The sequence below is a fragment of the Ursus arctos genome, unplaced genomic scaffold (genome assembly GCF_023065955.2).
Source record: "Ursus arctos isolate Adak ecotype North America unplaced genomic scaffold, UrsArc2.0 scaffold_9, whole genome shotgun sequence".
Lineage (NCBI taxonomy): Eukaryota > Metazoa > Chordata > Mammalia > Carnivora > Ursidae > Ursus > Ursus arctos.
This window is the reverse complement of record NW_026623111.1, coordinates 64,605,585-64,624,555: the sequence shown is the minus strand read 5'-3', so window position 1 is coordinate 64,624,555 and position 18,971 is coordinate 64,605,585. Positions and strand designations below refer to the sequence as shown.

The 18,971-nt window shown below is 40.1% G+C and overlaps 1 protein-coding gene across 2 annotated transcripts; it reads left to right on the top strand.

The window, feature by feature from the left end:
- Positions 1-187: 187 nt before the first annotated feature.
- On the top strand, positions 188-18,971 carry COQ2 (coenzyme Q2, polyprenyltransferase). Of its 2 annotated transcripts, none has more exons than XM_026509834.4 (7): positions 188-457; positions 5,328-5,494; positions 11,597-11,718; positions 12,942-13,027; positions 14,421-14,554; positions 15,591-15,779; positions 17,675-18,328. In XM_026509834.4, the coding sequence occupies exons 1-7, from the start codon at positions 211-213 to the stop codon at positions 17,837-17,839; spliced, it is 1,110 nt and encodes a 369-aa protein (XP_026365619.2). In that variant the 5' UTR covers positions 188-210; the 3' UTR covers positions 17,840-18,328. The 2 variants fall into 2 exon arrangements, with proteins under 2 accessions (XP_026365619.2, XP_026365620.2); XM_026509835.4 differs by lacking the exon at positions 17,675-18,328 and adding an exon at positions 18,584-18,971 and having other exon boundaries at positions 192-457.

The window sequence follows — 18,971 nt, the reverse complement described above, 5'->3', positions numbered from 1 at the left end:
AACGCTAAGTACCTTGGGGAACCCCGCCCCCTAAGGTTAAAGCGACCACGATAACCCTCCTTTACCGTTACTAGAAAGGCTCGGACCACTCCGCCACTCAGACCAGGCTGGCGTGGACCGTCATCCACTGACGTCACTGCGCAGGCCTGGCGCGACCTGACGCCAGGGAATGACCTCAGGCCGGTGCGGGGCCACGCCCTCCCAAGCGCCATGCTGGGCGCTCGTGGCGCGGCCCTCGCGCGGGGCCTGCAGGTCCTGACGCACTCATGGCGGCGGGACTCCCGCGCCCTGGCCCTGGCGCGCGCTGTGAGCGCGCCCCGCGCGGGGCGCTGGCAGCCTTCTGCCGGGCCGGGACCGCGCAGGCGTCGGCTCAGCCTGTCGGCCGCGGCGGTCGTGAACTCGGCGCCCCGCCCTCTGCAGCCCTACTTGCGCCTCATGCGGTTGGACAAGCCCATTGGTGAGTGTGGGCGGACGGGCCGTGGCGCGCGGCGCCGCAGGTAAGGGGGATTGCGGGTGTAGTGGAAACCAAGGTGCCCGGTGCTCTCGGGACACCCGGACTCCGAAGTGGCCCTCCGGCTTTCCCATCCCCCTTAATCCGGAGGGCTCCGAGCGAAAACTTGGCTCATTCCACAGTCCTTGTTTAAACAGTGCATCGAGCGGAAATTCCGTTCTCGTGTCCCTTTATTTGCACAGATTTACAGTATTGAAGCACTTCCACATTCATTATTGTTTGATCCTCCCCATAATTCTGTAAGGCTCCCAAAGCAAAGAACTAAAACTGTAATGACGTTGAGGAAAGCAGAGCCAGACCGGGTGAACTATATATGGGACATTTCTATCTAGGGCCTACTATAAAGCCTGGCAGTAGTATCAGACGAATTCCTACCACATCGCCTAGTCTCAGGAACAGAAAGATCTTTGGAAACTCCCCGCTTTCAAGAACTCGTGGCCTAGTTGAACAAGAAAAATTATTGGGTGAGCTAGGAAAGTAGGAGATCAAATGTTAGTGGTACAGATGGCTAGTGCTACAGTTAAAAGAGTAGTTACCATGGATCTCCATTGCTAGCAGGTGTCAAGAACAAATTGGATCTCAAAGGGCAGGTAGATTTTACAGAAGAGAGAAGAAAACTTAATGGGCGGGGACATGTTTTTGCAAAGACTCAAGGGTGGAGAGTTGAAACACCAAGGATATGAGCTGATCTGGGATGGCAGGTGGGTGTAGGAAACACTAGGAGACAAGTCTGGATAAGAGCTGGACAGAAGAAGGATGGACAGTGGGGAGGGAGGGGCGGAGCCTGAACTCCAGGTAATCTAGATGATGACATTTGCCATGGCAGTGCATGGAAATCCCTAGATATAGTCACTCCACCTCTGCCCAGGCAAGACCCCAAATTAGGTCTTGCTTATGGTATTCTAGGTTTATGCACTACTTATTTGGGATCAGAGCACTAAATGTTATAACAATTAGCTATTAAAGTATAAAAGCAAATTAAAAGCACAGTCCTGCCATCACAACTCCTTGCATTTTGGGGCCAGATAAAAGTTGATAGGCATAAATTTCCAAGCCCAGTTCTAATCTGAAGCATGACTATGATTCTGTCCTGGTGTCTGTGTCACAGAGCAGCAGTATAGGCCTACAAATATCCAGGACAGATCAACAGCTGCCGTTATTCCCATTTCCATAAACCTCTGGCTTTTACATTAGTGGCTAAACCACTGCACCACATAACGAGGGTCTAGCTACTAAGAGGTTATGAGTAAAGCTCTGGAACCAGCCCTCTTCATTTCTCACCTATAAAATGAAGATACTAATAGTACTGACTTTATAAGGTTGTCATGAGAATTCATTTATATATATGTGTGTGAAGTCCTTAGAACAGTGCCTGCCATAATAAGTGCTCAAGAAAGTTAGGCCTTAGTACTCAAGAAGAGGGAATTGAAGAAGACTGGGTTAATAGTTATGTATGTTAAGAAGATACCAGCCTGCATGCTTTATTTCTAAGGAAGATGATGATTGCAGGGTTTTTTAGACAATTTACTAATGGTACTATGTTACGATTCATTCAACAAACATTTTTGAGCCCCTCCTATATGCCAGGGACAATAAATTGACAGTAGAATCGCAAGTTTGATATTTTTTTATTTAAATTATTCTTTCATGGGGCAGTTTTATGTTTGTTGTTTTACTTTGTTGAAGTTAGGTCTTGTTTTTGTAAACCAAAGTGGAATTCATTGTTTTTCAGAGCAGATTACAACTTCCAGTGTCGCAAACGACGGTATTTCAGAAAGTTCCAGGAGGTGGCACTCTTTACACTAAATTGGTGGTGTAATTTTTGTTTTACTGCATTTATGGGTGATTATTGTTGTCTTGAAGATGATATGTGATTAGTAAAGAATCTTAGGTTCCATTTTCACAGGCTTTTTGGTCTGCCCACCACCTCTCAGAACTTGTTCATTTTATTTCATCTCCCAGAGGATTTTTTCCTTTTTCTACAATAGACATTTCTTACTGTAACCTGTTTGCATCCTTGTCACGTCTGCATCCTTCTTCAGGGAAGAGAGAATAATGAAAGTGCCATAGGGAAGAGTGGCAAGAACCGTGGCTGAGAATCGGGAGCGCAGAGGAGCAGTAAGAACTTCAGCGTATGTAGAGATTTAGGTATACTGAGTGATAGCATTGGCCTTAGACGACTCGCGCCAGGCTACCTGCGTTTAAATTTCTCTTCTGCCACTCTTGGCCTTTGTGACCTTGGGCAAATTACTTCCTCTGTGCTTCAGTTTTGTATTTGTTAAGTGGGTATCATAAAAACACTGCCTGTCTTTTAGGTTTGTCACGAGAACCAAAAATGTTGCATGACAGCACCTGGGACATAGTAACAGTTACATGTTTGCTCTTACTGTTTTTTATTTTCATCATCACCAGCACTGTTTTCTCATAACAGTTCTGAGAGGTAGATAGTCTTTCCCCTCATGTATACATGAAGAAGACTGAACCTTAAAGTTTAATATATTTTAGTGTCTAGCATCTTTCCATTTATTAGTAGCAGACATCAGACCAAATGTCTGACTTTCCCCTTTGTTATAGGAAGCCCCCCCCCCCATCCATAAGGGTGCCCTACAGATTCCTATAGGTAAGTGAATATAGTACCTATAATGTAGACTAATGGCAAAGGAAATTTTGTTGCTGACACAAAAATGCTGTAGGTGACTATACATCTTTTCTCTCCAGAATTGTTTTTTAAATAGACCCTTCAGTTCTAATTGCACCAGGAAAATCATGCCTTTGAAGTGGTGTTCTTTTGTTTTTGTCAGGGCAGGGTCCCTCTGTCCCTCTGAGCTATACTGGTAGATCCAGGAAAAAAGAAGTAGTTAAAGCTTAACCTCTCTGTGTGTTTGTTTCCTCCTCTGTCAAATAGGAACAGTAGTAGTTCCCACTCTGTAAGGGTGTGGTGGAGGATTGAGTGAGTTTGTGTGTATAAAGCATTTAGAACAGTAGCTAACATTTCAGTAAATGTTAGCTTTTGTTGCTTTTGTTTTATGTGGGACACACCAAATAGGATTCTGTCCAGGACAACCTGAGCCTGAATTCGAGTCTGAACTGGCCTTTGCTTGTTTTCAGCGTCTCCTTGCCTTTTCTGCTGTGTCCTCCCTGGTCCCTTCCCCAGTGACTTGGGTGGCACTGTTTTATGCCTCTGTAGGACCCTGTAATTGATCGATTTTATTGTTTTTGTTTGTTTAACTGTGTTTCTTCCTTTTCATTTATAAGCCTCTCTCCCTTAGTCACTATTGTATTCTCAGTTCCTGTATGGACTTTATAAATATCTATAAATGAAAAAAGCTTAAACTTAAAAAGTTTAAATATGATTATAGGCACTTTGTTTTTTTTTTTTTTTAAGATTTTATTTATTTATTTGACAGAGAGACAGCCAGTGAGAGAGGGAACACAAGCAGGGGGAGTGGGAGAAGAAGCAGCAGGCTCCCAGTGGAGGAGCCTGACATGGGGCTCGATCCCAGAACGCCAGGATCACGCCCTGAGCCAAAGGCAGACACTTAACGACTGAACCACCCAGGCGCCCCTGTTTGTTTTTTTTTATTAAGATTTTATTTATTTACTTGACAGAGAGAAAGAGCACAAGCAGGGGAAGCAGCAGACAGAGGGAGAAGCAGACTCCCCGCTGAGGAGGGAGCCTGATGCAGGGCTTGATCCCAGGACCTTGGGATCATGACCTGAGCCGAAAGCAGATGAGCACTTAACTGAGTGAGCCACCCGGCTGCCCCTAAATATGATTATAGGCACTTTGGCACTCGGCCGTTTTTGTATAGGATCTCTTCTTTATTTAGCCACATCTCCTTTTTCTCTTATGTGTCTAAATTGGGAAGTAAAGGTCAGAATTTATCATAATAGGCACCATCTCCAAACATTTGTTGAAAGACTTTCTTTTGAAAGTAGAATATCAAAATTTACATGTAAAATCTCTTTTCTGTACAATCTATTTGGTTTTAGCTTAATTTCATCTAGTTTATGGGCTGAGTACCAAGAACTAATGCCATTTGTGCATGTAGCTGCAAAATGTTTAAAAAACAGTAGGTTAATGACCTCCTTGCTTCAAGACCATTTTATTTTATTGTGCTAACAACAGAAGAAAGTTTTGCTAACTCTTTTTTAGCAGGTAATCCATGCATATAATGCAAAATTCAGAATGTGCAAAGGTGTAGAGTGGAAAACGAAGGCTTCCTCCCCTGTCTCCCAGCCACCCAGTTCCCCTCCCCAGAGGCAAAAATCATTATCAGTTTCTACTGTATCCTCCCTGACATGGCCTGTGAACACACTGACATTCAAATGTATGTATTTGGTGTGTGGGGGTGCACACGCACGGTAAAAATAGTTTGGTTGCCCTCCATAGGGGTGGACTGCTTTGTAACCTCATGAGAAATGTATGAGTATCTGACTCCCCAGGGTGTGTTGTCAGACGGGGTTTTGCCAGTCTAACATGTGAAAAATGTTATCTCAATGTAATTTTGATGTGTATTTCTGAAAGTTGATCTTTCATATAAATAAGAGTCATTTGTATTTCTTTTCCTGTGAACTTCTATAGTCTTTTTAGTCTGTTTTTCCACTGGACTATTGATCTCTTTTCAGTTTCTAGGAACCCTATTGTATTGGGCAAAAGAGTCCTTTGTGATATGAGTTGTTCATTTATTTTCCTAGTTTTATCTTGTGTTTTTGATTTTGTGTTCTTTACTTCTTTGGGGTGTAGTGTTTGAACAAATGAAGACAGTTAACTAACTTGAATGTGTACCTTTCTTGTCTTTTTATTTTTGCTTAGGCACCTGGCTGCTGTATCTGCCATGTACTTGGAGCATTGGGTTAGCAGCTGAACCAGGTTGTTTTCCAGATTGGTACATGTTATCCCTCTTTGGCACTGGAGCTGTGCTGATGCGCGGAGCAGGCTGTACTATTAATGACATGTGGGACCGGGACTATGATAAAAAGGTAGTTTTTTCCTGGAAAGAAATAGGGAGGCTCTTCTCAAGTCTGCAGAGTGACATGTGGCATCGCTTTTGAGGTACAGAAGGCAGAGGATCACTTAGTGGACTTACTGAAATCCAGCCTGAGAAGTGCCGTTTTTCAGTTGAGTAGCTAGTATTGCAAAGTGCAGTGTAGTTCCTTTCTCAACACAAGAGCGGCCATGCAGACAGGGTGTGTACTTCATGTTTACAAAATGAATTAGAATTTAGAAGGCCAAGGTAAGGATGTTAGGAGCAAAGTGAAAAGTTCATCCTGAACCTTTGTCTATCCAAAAGAACTTTCGTTCTTTCCTTTGAGATACATACTGGAGTTGTAACTATTCTTCTGTAAATCAAATCTTAATTTAAATAAGCCAGGGAAGCCCCTATTAGCATTTGCTATAATTGTTTTTTTAAAAAATGTAATTTTATTCTTTTTTTTTCCTTAGAAAAATAGTACGTGTTTAATCTGAAAAATTCAGACAGTACAGAAACAGAAAGTATAGAAAGTGCAAGTCTTTCTTATCTCCTCTGCCAGACCCTCAGAGAAGCTTCACTCAACAGTTTGTTGCATTTTGTTTCTCTGGATTATTTTCTATGCGTATTCTAATGCATGTGTATAATTATTTCTTCGTCAACAGACAGCTGTTTTCTCAAGGGAAGCGTCCATCTTGTTTGCCTTTTATCCTAGCGACTCTGCCATAAACAAGTATAAGATCATTCATTAAATGCTTGAGTAAATAATCAAGTAAACTTTCAGTTTAAAAGAAACCCATGGTGAATTATATAAAATGAATGATCTTGTATACACTTATGTAAAGTGAATAATCATCCCTAGTTTGCCTTTCATACTGGTCTGAATTTTCCTTTAGCAAGACACACCTGTAATAATTTTTAGTTTATAAGAACAGTATCACAATGTCTTTTTTAATTCAAAAAAATATTGATTGATACTTGCCGTGTGTGAGACACAGTGGCAGGTGTTAGGAGGAGTGCGTGGATGAAAGACAGTATTCCTGACCTCACAGTTTCCTGGTTACACTCCAGCAGCGCTGTTGTCAGAGTCGTACCCACAGGGGAACTTGCTGAAGACCCCCCTACCTCTGCCGAAGGGAGCAAAGAGAACTTTCCAGGGGGGTGACCTTTGAACTGTGTCAGAATAAGATGGCAAAAAAAGGGTGGGCTTGCGAGGGAAGGTCAGAGGAAACAGATATAGAGGCATGGCTGTGAGATAAAGTGTGAAGCTTAACCACCGCAGCGATGGGGTTTGTGTGTGGCTGGAGGATAGGATTGTGGCAGGAACTGTATCCTGAACACATCTCTCTGCCCCGCTGACCCAGCTGGGATAAGTCAGTTCATGCCAGGAGATGCATACTTTCTTGATCTGGGGTTCATAACCATATGATTGAGGCTTCTAGTTAAGTCTTGAACATGTTTGGAGCAGCTAATGTCAAAATCCTGGTTGTAATATTTTATTAAAGTGTAAAGTTTCGGGGCGCCTGGGTGGCTCAGTCGTTAAGCATCTAACTTTGGGTCAGGGCGTGATCCTGGTGATCTGGGATCAAGCCCCACATCAGGCTCCTCCGCTGGGAGCCTGCTTCTTCCTCTCCCACTCCCCCTGCTTGTGTACCCTCTCTCACTGGCTGTCTCTCTCTCTGTCAAATAAATAAAATCTTTAAAAATAAATAAATATTAAAAAAAAAATAAACTGTAAAGTTTCGCAGATGTTACTCTTGGGGGAAACTGGATAAAGGGTACGTGGGATCTTTACATTTTTTAAAAACTGCTTGTGAATCTACAGTTATCTCAAAAGAAAAAGGTTAATTAAAAAATAATATATTCAGACCAACCAACTTTTAATTAACAAAATATGATCATTTTAGTTTCCCCTTGAGTGATTTTTTTTTCTCCTTAGGTAAAATGTTACCTTTTATCTCCCCTATGACATTTTTCTCTGATTAGAAGAGTCCAGATTCTGTATACACATACAACAGAGCTCTTAAATGAGTGTTTTATAGCTATTGAGGAGGTTTTGTTAACATGACTTAAAATGTTATGTTCATCTTTTTTTAACCTAATTTCTTTTTTTCTTTTTTTTTTTTTTTTTTTTGCCAATTTTTGTTCAATGTATTTAAACAGAAGGAAAAAAAAAATCAGTTTCTCCCAACCACCATCCCCTCCCCAGCCCCTGCCTCTGGCAACCACCAACCTGGTTCTCTTTCTACAAGCCTGAGTTTTTGTTTTAGATTCCACGTGTAAGAGAGATCGTACAGTATTTAGTATTTGTCTTCTGTCTGACTTATTTCCCTGAGCATAATGCCCTTGAGATCCATCCATTCTGTGGATGTATGTGTGTACCACCGTTTTTTTAATCCATTTATCCGTCAGTGGACATTTAGATTGTTGCCATTTCTTGGCTATTGTAAACAATGCTGCAGTGAACATGGGGGTACATATATCTTTTCAAATTCATGTATTTGTTTTCCTTGGATAAATACCCAGACATGGAATTCTCGATCATATGGTAGTTCTATTTTTAATTTTTTGAGGAACCACCATACTGTTTTCCACAGGGGTTGCAACAATTTACATTCCACCAGTAATGCACAAGAGTTCCTTTTTCTCCACATCCTCACCAAAACTTTACTTGTCTTTTAGATAATAGCCATTCTAACAGGTGTGAGATGATACCTCATTGTGGTTTTGTTTGCATTTCTCTGATGATTAGCTATGTTGAACATCTTTTCATGCATCTCCTGGCTATCTATATGTCTTCTTTGGAAAAATGTCCATTCATGTCTTCTGCCAATTTTTTATTCGGATTTTTGGGTTCTTTTTTTTCTTTTTTTTTTTGAGTTATAGGAGTTCTTTATATATTTGGATATTAACCCCTTATTGAATATATGATGTGCATATATTTTCCCCCATTCAGTAGGTTGATTTCATTTTGTTGATGGTTCCCATTGCTGTGCAGAAGATTTTTAGTTTGATGGAGTCCCACTTTTTTTTTTTGCTTTTGTTGCTTTTACTTTTGGTGTCAGATCCAAAAAATTGTAGCCAAGACCTGTGTCAAGGAGCTTATTGCTATGTTTTCTTCTAAGAGTTTTATGGTTTCTTGTCTTACGTGCAAGTCTTTAGACCGTTTTGAGTTAATTTTGTGTATACTGTAAGATAGGAGTCCAGATTTATTCTTTTTGTATGTAGCTGTCCAGTTTTCCCAGCACCATTTATTGAAGAGACTGTTCTTTTTCTATTCTATAGTCTTAGCTCCTTTGTCATAAATCAGTTGACCATAAACGTGTGGGTTTATTTCTGGGCTCTCTATTCTGTTTCATTGATCTATATGTCTATTTTATGCCAAAATCATACTGTTTTAATTACTGTAGCTTTGTAGTATAGTTTGAAATCAGGAAGTGTGATGCCTCCAGGCTTGTTCTTCTTTCTCAAGACTGCTTTGGCTACTTGGGGTCTTTTGTGGTTCCATACGAATTTTAGGATCATTCTATTTCTGTAAAAAATGCCATTAGAATTTTGATAGGGATTACATTGAATCTATGTATTGCTTTGAGAGGTATGGACATTATAGCAATATGAATTCTTCCAATGCATGAGCATGAAATATCTTTCCATTTATTTGTTTCTTCAATTTCTTTCATTAATGTCATGTAGTTTTCAGTATACAGGTCTTTCACCTCCTTGGTTAAGTTTGTCTCTAGGTATTTTATTCTTTATTGCAATTGTAAATGAGATTGTTTTCTTAATTTCTCTTTCCGATAGTTCATTATCAGTGTAAAGGAACACAACAGATTTTTGTATTTTAAAGGATGAGTTAAAAAGCTTGGCCAAGTTGTAATGCTTATTTCACAGTTTCTTAAAGACTGTATATCATTAAGGATATGTTTGTGGCTCAGGGTTTTGCTTAGTATGTTAGATAATAAGTAAATTGTTAATATATTAAATGATAAGTGAATTGTTATTCGGGTATATGAGTTAAATGTGTTCTGTTGATGTTCTGTATACTCTCCCAACCATGTCATAAGCATTAGGCCCATAAACATTGAAATAATCTCAACATATAGGTATTAATAATTTAGTTTTATTTTATTTTTTAAAAATATTTTATTTCGGAGAGAGAACATGAGCGAGGGGAGGGGCAGAGGGAGAGGGATAAGCAGACTCCCCACTGAGCAGGGAGTCCAAAGATCCCAGGACCCCGAGATCATGACCTGAGCTGAAGTCAGATGCTTAACCGACTGAGCCACCCCGGCGCCCCAGTGATTTAGTTTTATAAGCTATGAGCAAATGGTTTTATTAAAAACCTCATAGAGTATGTTTTGATCATCGTATTACAACATTTTTAGTCTTTTGATGGAGTGCTTGTTAATTTCAGCTTTTGAATATAGCCAGGTAATTTTCACTACTGAAGGGACAGTGTAATCTGTGGTTAGTAGTGTGGTCAGGGGGACTAGACAGATGGTGCTGCCTACCATCCGTGACCTTGGAAAGTTACTGACCCTCTGCTTCAGTTTCCTAAAACAGAAATGGCAGGAACTTGTGAGTGGCTAAAAGTCAGGGTTGTTATGAGGGCTCAATGGTGTGATGCATACATAGCTTTTAGAATAGTGGTACATTGTGAGCCCTCACATACTAGCTGGAATAATCATAATATTCTAAAACAAATACAGGACATGACTGTATTTCTAACTAAAAGTATAGGGATCAAATCAAAGATAAAAGATCCAAGTCTGGCACTCTAACCAAGGTGAGTCATTATAGTTTTTGACAAACTGTTTTATTGCACAGTGAAGCATGCTATAAAATGGGTCAGCAAATTTTTTCTGTAAAGGAACAGATAGTAAATATTTAGTCTTTGTGGGCCGTACCATCTTTGTTGCAACTATTTGATTATGTTGGAGAATGAAAGTGGCCATATACAATAGGTCAACAAATGGGGATATCTCTGTTTCAAAAGAATTTTATTTATAAATACTGAAACTTGACTTTTATATTATTTTCATGTGTCTTAATACTAGTACTCTCTTTTTAACTGTTTTTCAACTGCTTAAAAAAGCAAAAACCATTCTTGTTAGCTCACGGGCCATATAAAAATAGGCAGTAGGCTGGATTTGGCCCAAAGACCATAGCTTGCTAACCCTTGATATAAATCAAAATCAAAATGGAAATATGTTATATTAATAGCAATAACATTTATTGCATACTTACGTGCATTAGACACTGCATTTACTCTGTGAGGTAGTACTCTTATTACCTCTTTCTCTTCTTCTTCCTCTCTGTTTTTCTTTTAACAGGTAAGTAACCTGAGTCTGAGAGAGGTTAGGTAATTTGCCAAAATTCACCCAACTGGTAGGTGATGGAACTGGACTCACATGCTGGGCTCTTGGATCGCAGATCCTGAGTTCTTCTAACCATGTTGAAAATTTTGGTTATGCTCTTTTTTTTATGCTTCAGTTTAGAATAATCACATTTCATGATCTTTAGACAGGAAAAGAACAACTAATATATCTTATTTGTCCACATAATAGCTCTGTCTGTTCATATTCTTATATTGAGTCTGCCCTTTATATTTGGGTACAACTAATATTAGATTACAGATCCATCTTTAAATGGCCTGGCAATAGCACTCCCTTTTCAAACCCAGATAATCTGTCTTCTTTCTTTATTTACATTTGTTTGCTGATTGCAGTGCTTCCTGTAATCAAAACATTCACTGCAATTTCCTCTTTCCTGAGAATTACCAGTATTATTGTCTCCTTTTTCTTTGTGGAAATTAAACATATACTTGCTAATAAGCTGTGTAGCTAACTAGCCAGATAAGGAAGTTGCTTCGTTTTGTGTGGTCGGAGATGGGAAATGAAAAGAAAGGGGAATGAGTGGTGGGAATTTTTAGTGCTTTTCAAAGCTGTTTTAAATATGAGGATTTGATATTTGGCAGTGCTTCCAATGTTGATTTCACTTTTTATTTGTATTTTTGCCTTCGTGCCTGCCTTGGGCCATTCTCTTGATTGCATGTTTAAATCCATGATTGAACCATTACATGCGGCTAAGGTATGTGTTTTTATGTATTAAGGTTATAAGAACAGCAAGTCGCCCAATAGCTGCTGGAGACATTTCCATTTTTCGATCCTTTATTTTCCTCGGGGGACAGCTGACCTTGGCACTGGGTGTTCTTCTGTGTCTGAATTACTACAGGTATAGTAAATGTGTTTTTCAGAATCACGTATGAAAGCTCTCTTTTGAAATGGAGAAAGTAGAAATAAATAAAATTGAGATATCTTTATCACAAAATTGTTTATTGGCTACTTATGGAGCATCTGTAAATTAGCAAGTATAAAGAAATCACCACATGTCCTAAAATCAAGAATGCTTTCACCCAAAGGAATGAGAAGATGAGCATTTCATTTATTCTGCACCACCATTGTACTTCGGTTACGTGTTCCCGAAGAAACGCATGGCACTTTCGTAGCCTTTCCAGATGCATACATGGATGTGTGTATATGCCCTTATGTATAATTTTATTTATCCTGACAGTGTCTCTAAAGTAGATAGAAGTGATTTGACTCATTTTGCAAAAAGATTAACCAGGTCTTTCCCAGAGTCACACTCATAATTGATGACAGAGGGGAAAAGTGGAGGGATTCATTCCTAGGTCTCTTCAATAGAGACAGGTTTAAACTTCTGGTTATCAGATGGCTGCTTGCAAAGTATAGAAATGAGAAAGAAAAAAGATAAAAAATAAGTGTCACTTTATAGAGACTAGACTTAATTGCATTCTTTGCCCTGATAGCTTCACATGAAAATGCTTTTGGAAGGTATTTCCTGGAAGGACGGTGTTAGGTGAGCTGTGCAATACCTAGGAACACCTTATGCTGTCATGCTTTTATAGCTGCTCTGCCCTCTCCTCGAGAAGTAACACCCATCGTGCATATCGGGAGGGGGATCCTGACGCCGGTTCTGTTGGAAAACAGCACTTAGAGAGGCAGTAGCATATGGTGGCTCTTAACTTGGACTCTGGAGCCATCCTGCCTTAGGTTTGAATCCTGGCCCTGCTACCGACAGTCAACAGAGTACTTAATCGCTTTGTGCTTTAGTGTCTTCATCTGCAAAAAACAAATAGAATAAAACTGTCTGCCTCTTAGGTTTGTGGTGAAGATAATGAGTTAACATATGTGAAGCAGTTAGAATAGCGCCTAATACATGAAAGCACTATATGTGTTACTGTTTTGTTCAGTTGTTTTGTAACACCTAAAATATTTTCTAATCATCTTTTATCCTAATTAAAGTGTAAGAAAATAATTTTACATAACAAAAAAGATAACTTAAGTCATTTTCCAGTTAGTATTACTACTGTTGTCTTCTTTAGTGATTTCTAAGAGATGGGGATACTAATCTTCAATGGTTTTTCTTGGTTTCAGTATAGCTCTGGGAGCAGCGTCCCTGCTTCTTGTCATCACCTACCCACTAATGAAAAGAATTACATACTGGCCTCAATTAGCCCTGGGTGAGCTTGAAATAACTACAAGTGTTTCCTTCGATACCCTCAAACTTGTACTTTTGTGTGTGTGTATGTGTGTAATGTGGTAGAGATAAAATGTCAAGTCAGTCATGAAATTTTCTAAACCAAGAGTAGATTTTCATATTTTAAGGGAGGACAATTAGCCATATTTATTGGCTAAGGAATTTTGCGTATTATTAAGATTCTCATCATTATTATTTTCTGAAATTCTCTTTTAAAAATCGAGGTATGTCATGAAGAAAAAATTAACTGATTGGACCCTACCCTTCTCTTTAGGTCACCAACCTGGATGCCCTGAGGACTTGGGGGAGTGGGGTAGAAAGCAGAGTCAGACAAGAGAACCAGGGCTAGTATGTGAAAGCTTAGCTAGCCTATCTCTGTGAGGCCTTCCTTAGACGTCCCAGGAGAAAGTAAGCCAGTCTTGCCTCCGGCTCCCAAGGTGCTCTAGTGTGGCACGTACTCGTTTCACCGGCAGTAACTACAAGAGAAGATGCTGAGGGCTGCCTCTGTCCCGCCAGTTGTAAATTGTAAATGCCTAACAGATAAAGCTCTCTTTGCATGGGGATGGCCCAGGGTCTGGCATAGCACTTGGTATATCACGGGTATTCCATAAATATTTGTTGGCAATGGGAGCAAAAGGTAGATAGGTAGGGAAATCACAATCTATTGCAGAAACACCTACTCCTAGAATAAGAATATTCCTAGAACTATTCTAGTTGTTCGAACTATTTTTTTAGTGAATAAAAGAAGAAAAGGGGTTTCTGAGAAAAGACACGTGGGACCCACTGAGTATGAGGTACCTGAGGGACTTGCAGGTAGAGATGTCAGCAGACAGTTCAGTGTCTAGTCTGAAGTGGAGGGAAGGGATCAGGTTGCACAAGGAGATTTAGGAGCTGTTCACATGAGGATATTTGTTTATAGTCCTCAGAGAAGATGCTTACAGAATAAATAAGTGTACCTGCCTGTACTCTTATTTCTGTAGTTTAGGGGGGAAATTGAGTCATAAAGGAAAGAACACAAGGTTTTGACTCAGGTAGGTCTAAGTTGAAACCCTAGCTTCTACTACTCATTGACTGTGCCAGGCACCATACTAGGGAGGGTAAATGTTCTCACGAAACCTCCTGTTTATCAGGGTGATATTATTCCTTCTGTTACCTTTGTTATTTTAATTGTCCTTTCACCTCTCTGAGCCTGTCTCCATTTTTGTTCAGTGTAGTTAGTCACCACCACGAGAGCCAAGAGAATTTCAGGAAGAGACATAGTAGAAAACAGTGCACAGAGCCTAATGCATAGAAGCACTTACTACATGCTGATGCCCCCTCCTCTTCTGGGGAGTCGAAAGTGCATTTAGACTTGTCCTCTGTCTCACCATCTGTAGGGCTGACTTTTAATTGGGGAGCATTACTTGGATGGTCTGCTGTCAAGGGCTCCTGCGATCCATCTGTTTGCCTGCCTCTTTATTTTTCTGGAATTATGTGGACTCTAATATATGATACTATCTACGCCCACCAGGTAAAAAAAAACAACAACAACACTTTTTTCTTAACTTTGGTTTAGTTATTGTTGCCATTTAAGGACTTTATGAACCACATTAAGGGGAAAGTATTTTTTCTGAAAAGAAAATCATTCACGCTTCCTTGATACCAGCAAAATATTTTTGTTTCATGTGTAATATATGTTTACTAAAGAAATCTACTCTTATTTACAAGCACTCAAACAGTATGTGCCAGGCATATAAATACTTTTGTTGTTGTTTTTTCTTTTAAAGATTGAGAGAGAGTGTGAGAGTGGCGCGGGCGGGGGGAGGCAAAGGGAGAGAAGCACACTCCTCTCTGAGCTCACAGTATGAAAAGAAACACATACACTAAGCCCATGTTCGTTATTGGATCTGGTGTCCAGAAGATAGTGTATTGGATAGCCGTCTGCCTGTAGGTGGGTGCAGAGTTCAGCGTGCAGCCTCTGATAACACATGACCAGAATTCCAACAGTATGTGGAAATGCTTGGAAATTAAATTGCTGGAGGAGATCAGTCAGATGTGAGTGTATCACCAAAACCCAGCTCTGCATACACAGAAAGGATTTGATGGGAGAGGCAAGGAATAAATTGAGCTAGAAGTGAAACGTGAATGGATTTGGTTAGGTGGCAGTTGAGCATTTTTCTACATCTGTGATTTTAGCAACATTGAAACTAAAATGTATAGGAAATTGTTGAGATTTGAGAACTCTGAGATAAGAAGCTTTGCAAACAGACTTGCGTTTTACTTTGAATGTAGTCACTGTGTAGTTAAGAGTCACTAATAGGGTTATAAGAAATACGACATGTGGGAATGGAGCTGGAAGACATCTTAGCAGTGACACCTTCGATTCGGCCTGCACATTCGTTGCTAACCAGCCTGTGTCTCGGTTTCTGTCGGCTTTCATAGCTTCTGTCCTTTGAAAGACTCTTTTTTTTTCTGGGATCAGATAGTGGTGATGGTTATACGACAATGGTGAATTTTATAGCATGTCAATAAAAACCGGACAGTGTCTTACTGCTTTCTGATGTTAGGACAAAAGAGATGATGCTCTGATTGGCCTCAAGTCCACGGCGCTGCGGTTCCGTGAAAACACGAAGCAGTGGCTCAGTGGCTTTGGTGTGGCGATGCTGGGGGCTCTGAGCCTGGTGGGAGTGAACAGTGGTCAGACGGCGCCCTACTACACTGCTCTGGCCGCTGTAGGAGCCCATCTGGCACACCAGGTTAGACCTTTTTCTTACTTTTCCCCCTCATTTTTCCTTGGTATAAATTGTAAAAGTTGTTTAACCAAAACAGCCTCTGTGTTTACCAAGCAAGGTACTTCTTAAAACAACTTTGGCTTATGCTACCTTGAACCATCCCTTCCCTGCTCCCAACATGTCATCTAACAAAGCTACCTGTATTATTTTAGAGAAATACTCTAAAACAAAACCTAGACTTTTTTTTTTCCCCTCTGATGTTTCTGGAATTTCTTCTGATTCATGTCTGGAAAAATTTCAGCAATGTCTGAAGGTTGTGGGTTGAGCTGAATTGCTCTGAAAGCAAACTCTGATCAACATAACTGTATTTTTACTATGTGGTCTTCAGTGATGGATATGGTAGTTTGGAAACTAATCATTCATAAGTTTGGGTCCCCCTGGCATTAGCAACCAAGGCCAGATAAGACATGAAGTGCTAACTTGTCAGAGTTCTGCCTAGATAGAGGGAAGCTGTCATTTCAAGATATCCAGCCAGCACCCACAAGCTTATATTGTGAATCTACTTTAGTGACTTTTGTAAAATGAATGAACTAAATCTAATCTTAATGAAATAGATTGCTTGAAATTGGACTCTAGTTCTGTATCAGTGTTACTTTAATTTTCTTCAGATGGATCCAAAAAGATGTTAGCCTGTATGTAGATGATCTGTTTTATACAGATTATTGCAGATTACTTACCAGTATAAGCCAGACTTGCATAGCAGTATGACGGAAACTAAACTCCAGTGTCCATAAAGTAAACCCCATGCTGTATCATCTTCATTGTTTTCCTCACAAGGAAAACTAAAAGACAGAAACTGGTGATTCTCCAGCATTCTCTAGATTTCACCATTTTCCTCCTCAAAATTTTGTAGCCCTCTCTTACTCATAACTCAGCTCTGCGGGGGTTGTCACCATCAATTGATTGTCTGATCAGGATAATGGATGTGTAGCCATATTTAAGCACCTGGATATTAGTGGAGGAAGGCAGAAATTACAAGGAAAATTACAAATACCATAAGAAACATTTGGAACCCACCTTATAATTCTAAATGGCATTTGTGGTCTTTTATCTAGTCCTTGACACAATACTTTAAGATGGACATAGCCTTCTCAGATTTGGAAAAAAAGGAAATAATCATGATTTAAGTTCACAGGCCATATAATAAAGAATAGTTGGGAAAATGAGGGATGCTAATGCTTAATAAGCCTAGGAATGACTAAGACAGGGACATGGGACTTTCTTGATATTTTTACAGGACTACTATGGAGAAGAAGGAATATGTTTGCTCTAGGTGACTAGTAGCAGATCTAGGTTGCTGGATTCCTTTCTCTATGTGGGGATGGGAGGGAGATTTACACTTGCATAGGGGTATTTTGGTTATCATACATAAACTGGGCAGAAGTCACTGCAGCCATTTAGTGAGTGGGGCCAGATATGTTAAATATCTTTCAATGCACTAGACAGCCCTTCACAGTAGGGAGCTGTCCTTCCCAAAGGTGACTTGTCCACCTGTTAAGAAACATGGCTGCAAGGAGTAAAGCTAGAACTGGAGGGTAGGACTGGTAGGAGGCAGATTTTAGATCAGTCAGTGTAACTAGTTCAGAGCTTTCTAAAGAGAAGTACAAATAGCAGGGGTTGCCTCTCCGAGCATTCATGCACCGCTCAAGTGGAAGGTGTTAGGACACGGTTTGGATGTTACCCAGTAGAGATATGGTAGATTTTTCTACACAGGGAAACAGCTTAGGGTACATTAAGGGCTTCCCATTGCTTAAGATCCTGTAACAAAGTGCTGTTATCTTCTCCGTACTGATGTGTTTATTGGCGATGCGAGAAGTTTATACTAAGTGCTGATGCAGCATTGATATCTTCTCTTACAGATTTACACTCTAGACATCCACAGACCTGAGGATTGTTGGGATAAATTTACCTCCAACCGAACACTAGGACTAATATTTCTGTTAGGGATTGTCCTTGGGAATTTGCAGAAGGAAAAGAAGACAGATGAAGCAAAGAAAAGTATAGATAGTAAAATAGAAAAGTAGCAAATGACGTTGATCTGGGAATCTTTAAAACAGACTTTGGCAAAACACTCTCAGGTCTTGTTAGCACATAGTTAGATTTGAACAAGCAGTCTTGCAATATGTTAATGAATTAAGAACCAGAAGATGAAGACGTAGACCATATTTGCCTGGATTTAGTTCAAGTATTTATTAGCAAAATCCTTCCCCTGTCTCAGAAACCAGGAACTCTTTAGGATTTGAGTGACCTTGAGTCTTCTGCTCATTATGACGGGAATGATATGACTTTGGGCACTTTACAAGACGCCTGATTTGTATCTCATCTAAATGAATGAATGTAGGAAAACGGACTTTATTTTTAGGGAAAAATAAAAGCTGCTGTAGAAAGTTGGGGTTTATTGTTCTTTGTTGTGGCCTTTACTCACTACCAAAAGTTGTAATTGAGGAAACCATTCTGTTTTTTATATCTTAGGAGAATTTAAATAAGTAAATAAAAATTTATACAAATAAAAATTTGCATCCATACGTACTTCTGTTGTTACCAGTCCCGACGTTTACTTCGCACATCCGGTCTCTGTGTATAGCCATGGTGACCAGAGGTTGTGGGTTGAGTTGAATTGCTCCGAAAGCAAATTGATCAACATAGTCCCAGGGACTATTTTAATTTCTGTTGATTTCTTTTCTTTTTTTATCTTCTCAGATTGTGATATATAGAATAATGGCATGTTGGTTAAGTGTCCTAAAAATTTCTTCCCTTGCCCCCTTCAGAATGTTCTCAACACAGCAGCCAGAGTGATTTCCTTAAAATCTATGTGAGATTCCGTCATTCCTCTATTAAGAACCCTCCAGGATCTCCCAGGTTCCTCAGTACAGACCAAAAGTCCTGTCACCTGCCAGGCCCTATGTGATCTGGCTTTATCTGCAGGTACTTTCCCACACCCCTCTCCAGCCCCGCTGGCTTCCTCACTGCTGCTCAGCTGGCTGGTGGACTTCTGCCCCAGGGCCTTTGCATGTACACTTCCTCTTTCCTGGAATGCTGTCCTTGAATTATGTCAGTCCTTCACAGCAGGTCTTTTCTTAAATGTTACCTTGCCAGAGGCTTTTTCTGGCCACTGTTTATAAAATTACATAATAAATGCTACCTATGCTTCCTTTA

Coding starts and splice junctions, on each gene's coding strand:
- COQ2 (XM_026509834.4), top strand. CDS start 211: ATGCTGGGCGCTCGTGGCGCGGCCCTCGCGCGGGGCCTGCAGGTCCTG. Junction 13,028..14,420: donor CTGGCCTCAATTAGCCCTGG/GTGAGCTTGAAA, acceptor CACCATCTGTAG/GGCTGACTTTTAATTGGGGA. Junction 14,555..15,590: donor ATACTATCTACGCCCACCAG/GTAAAAAAAAAC, acceptor TTCTGATGTTAG/GACAAAAGAGATGATGCTCT.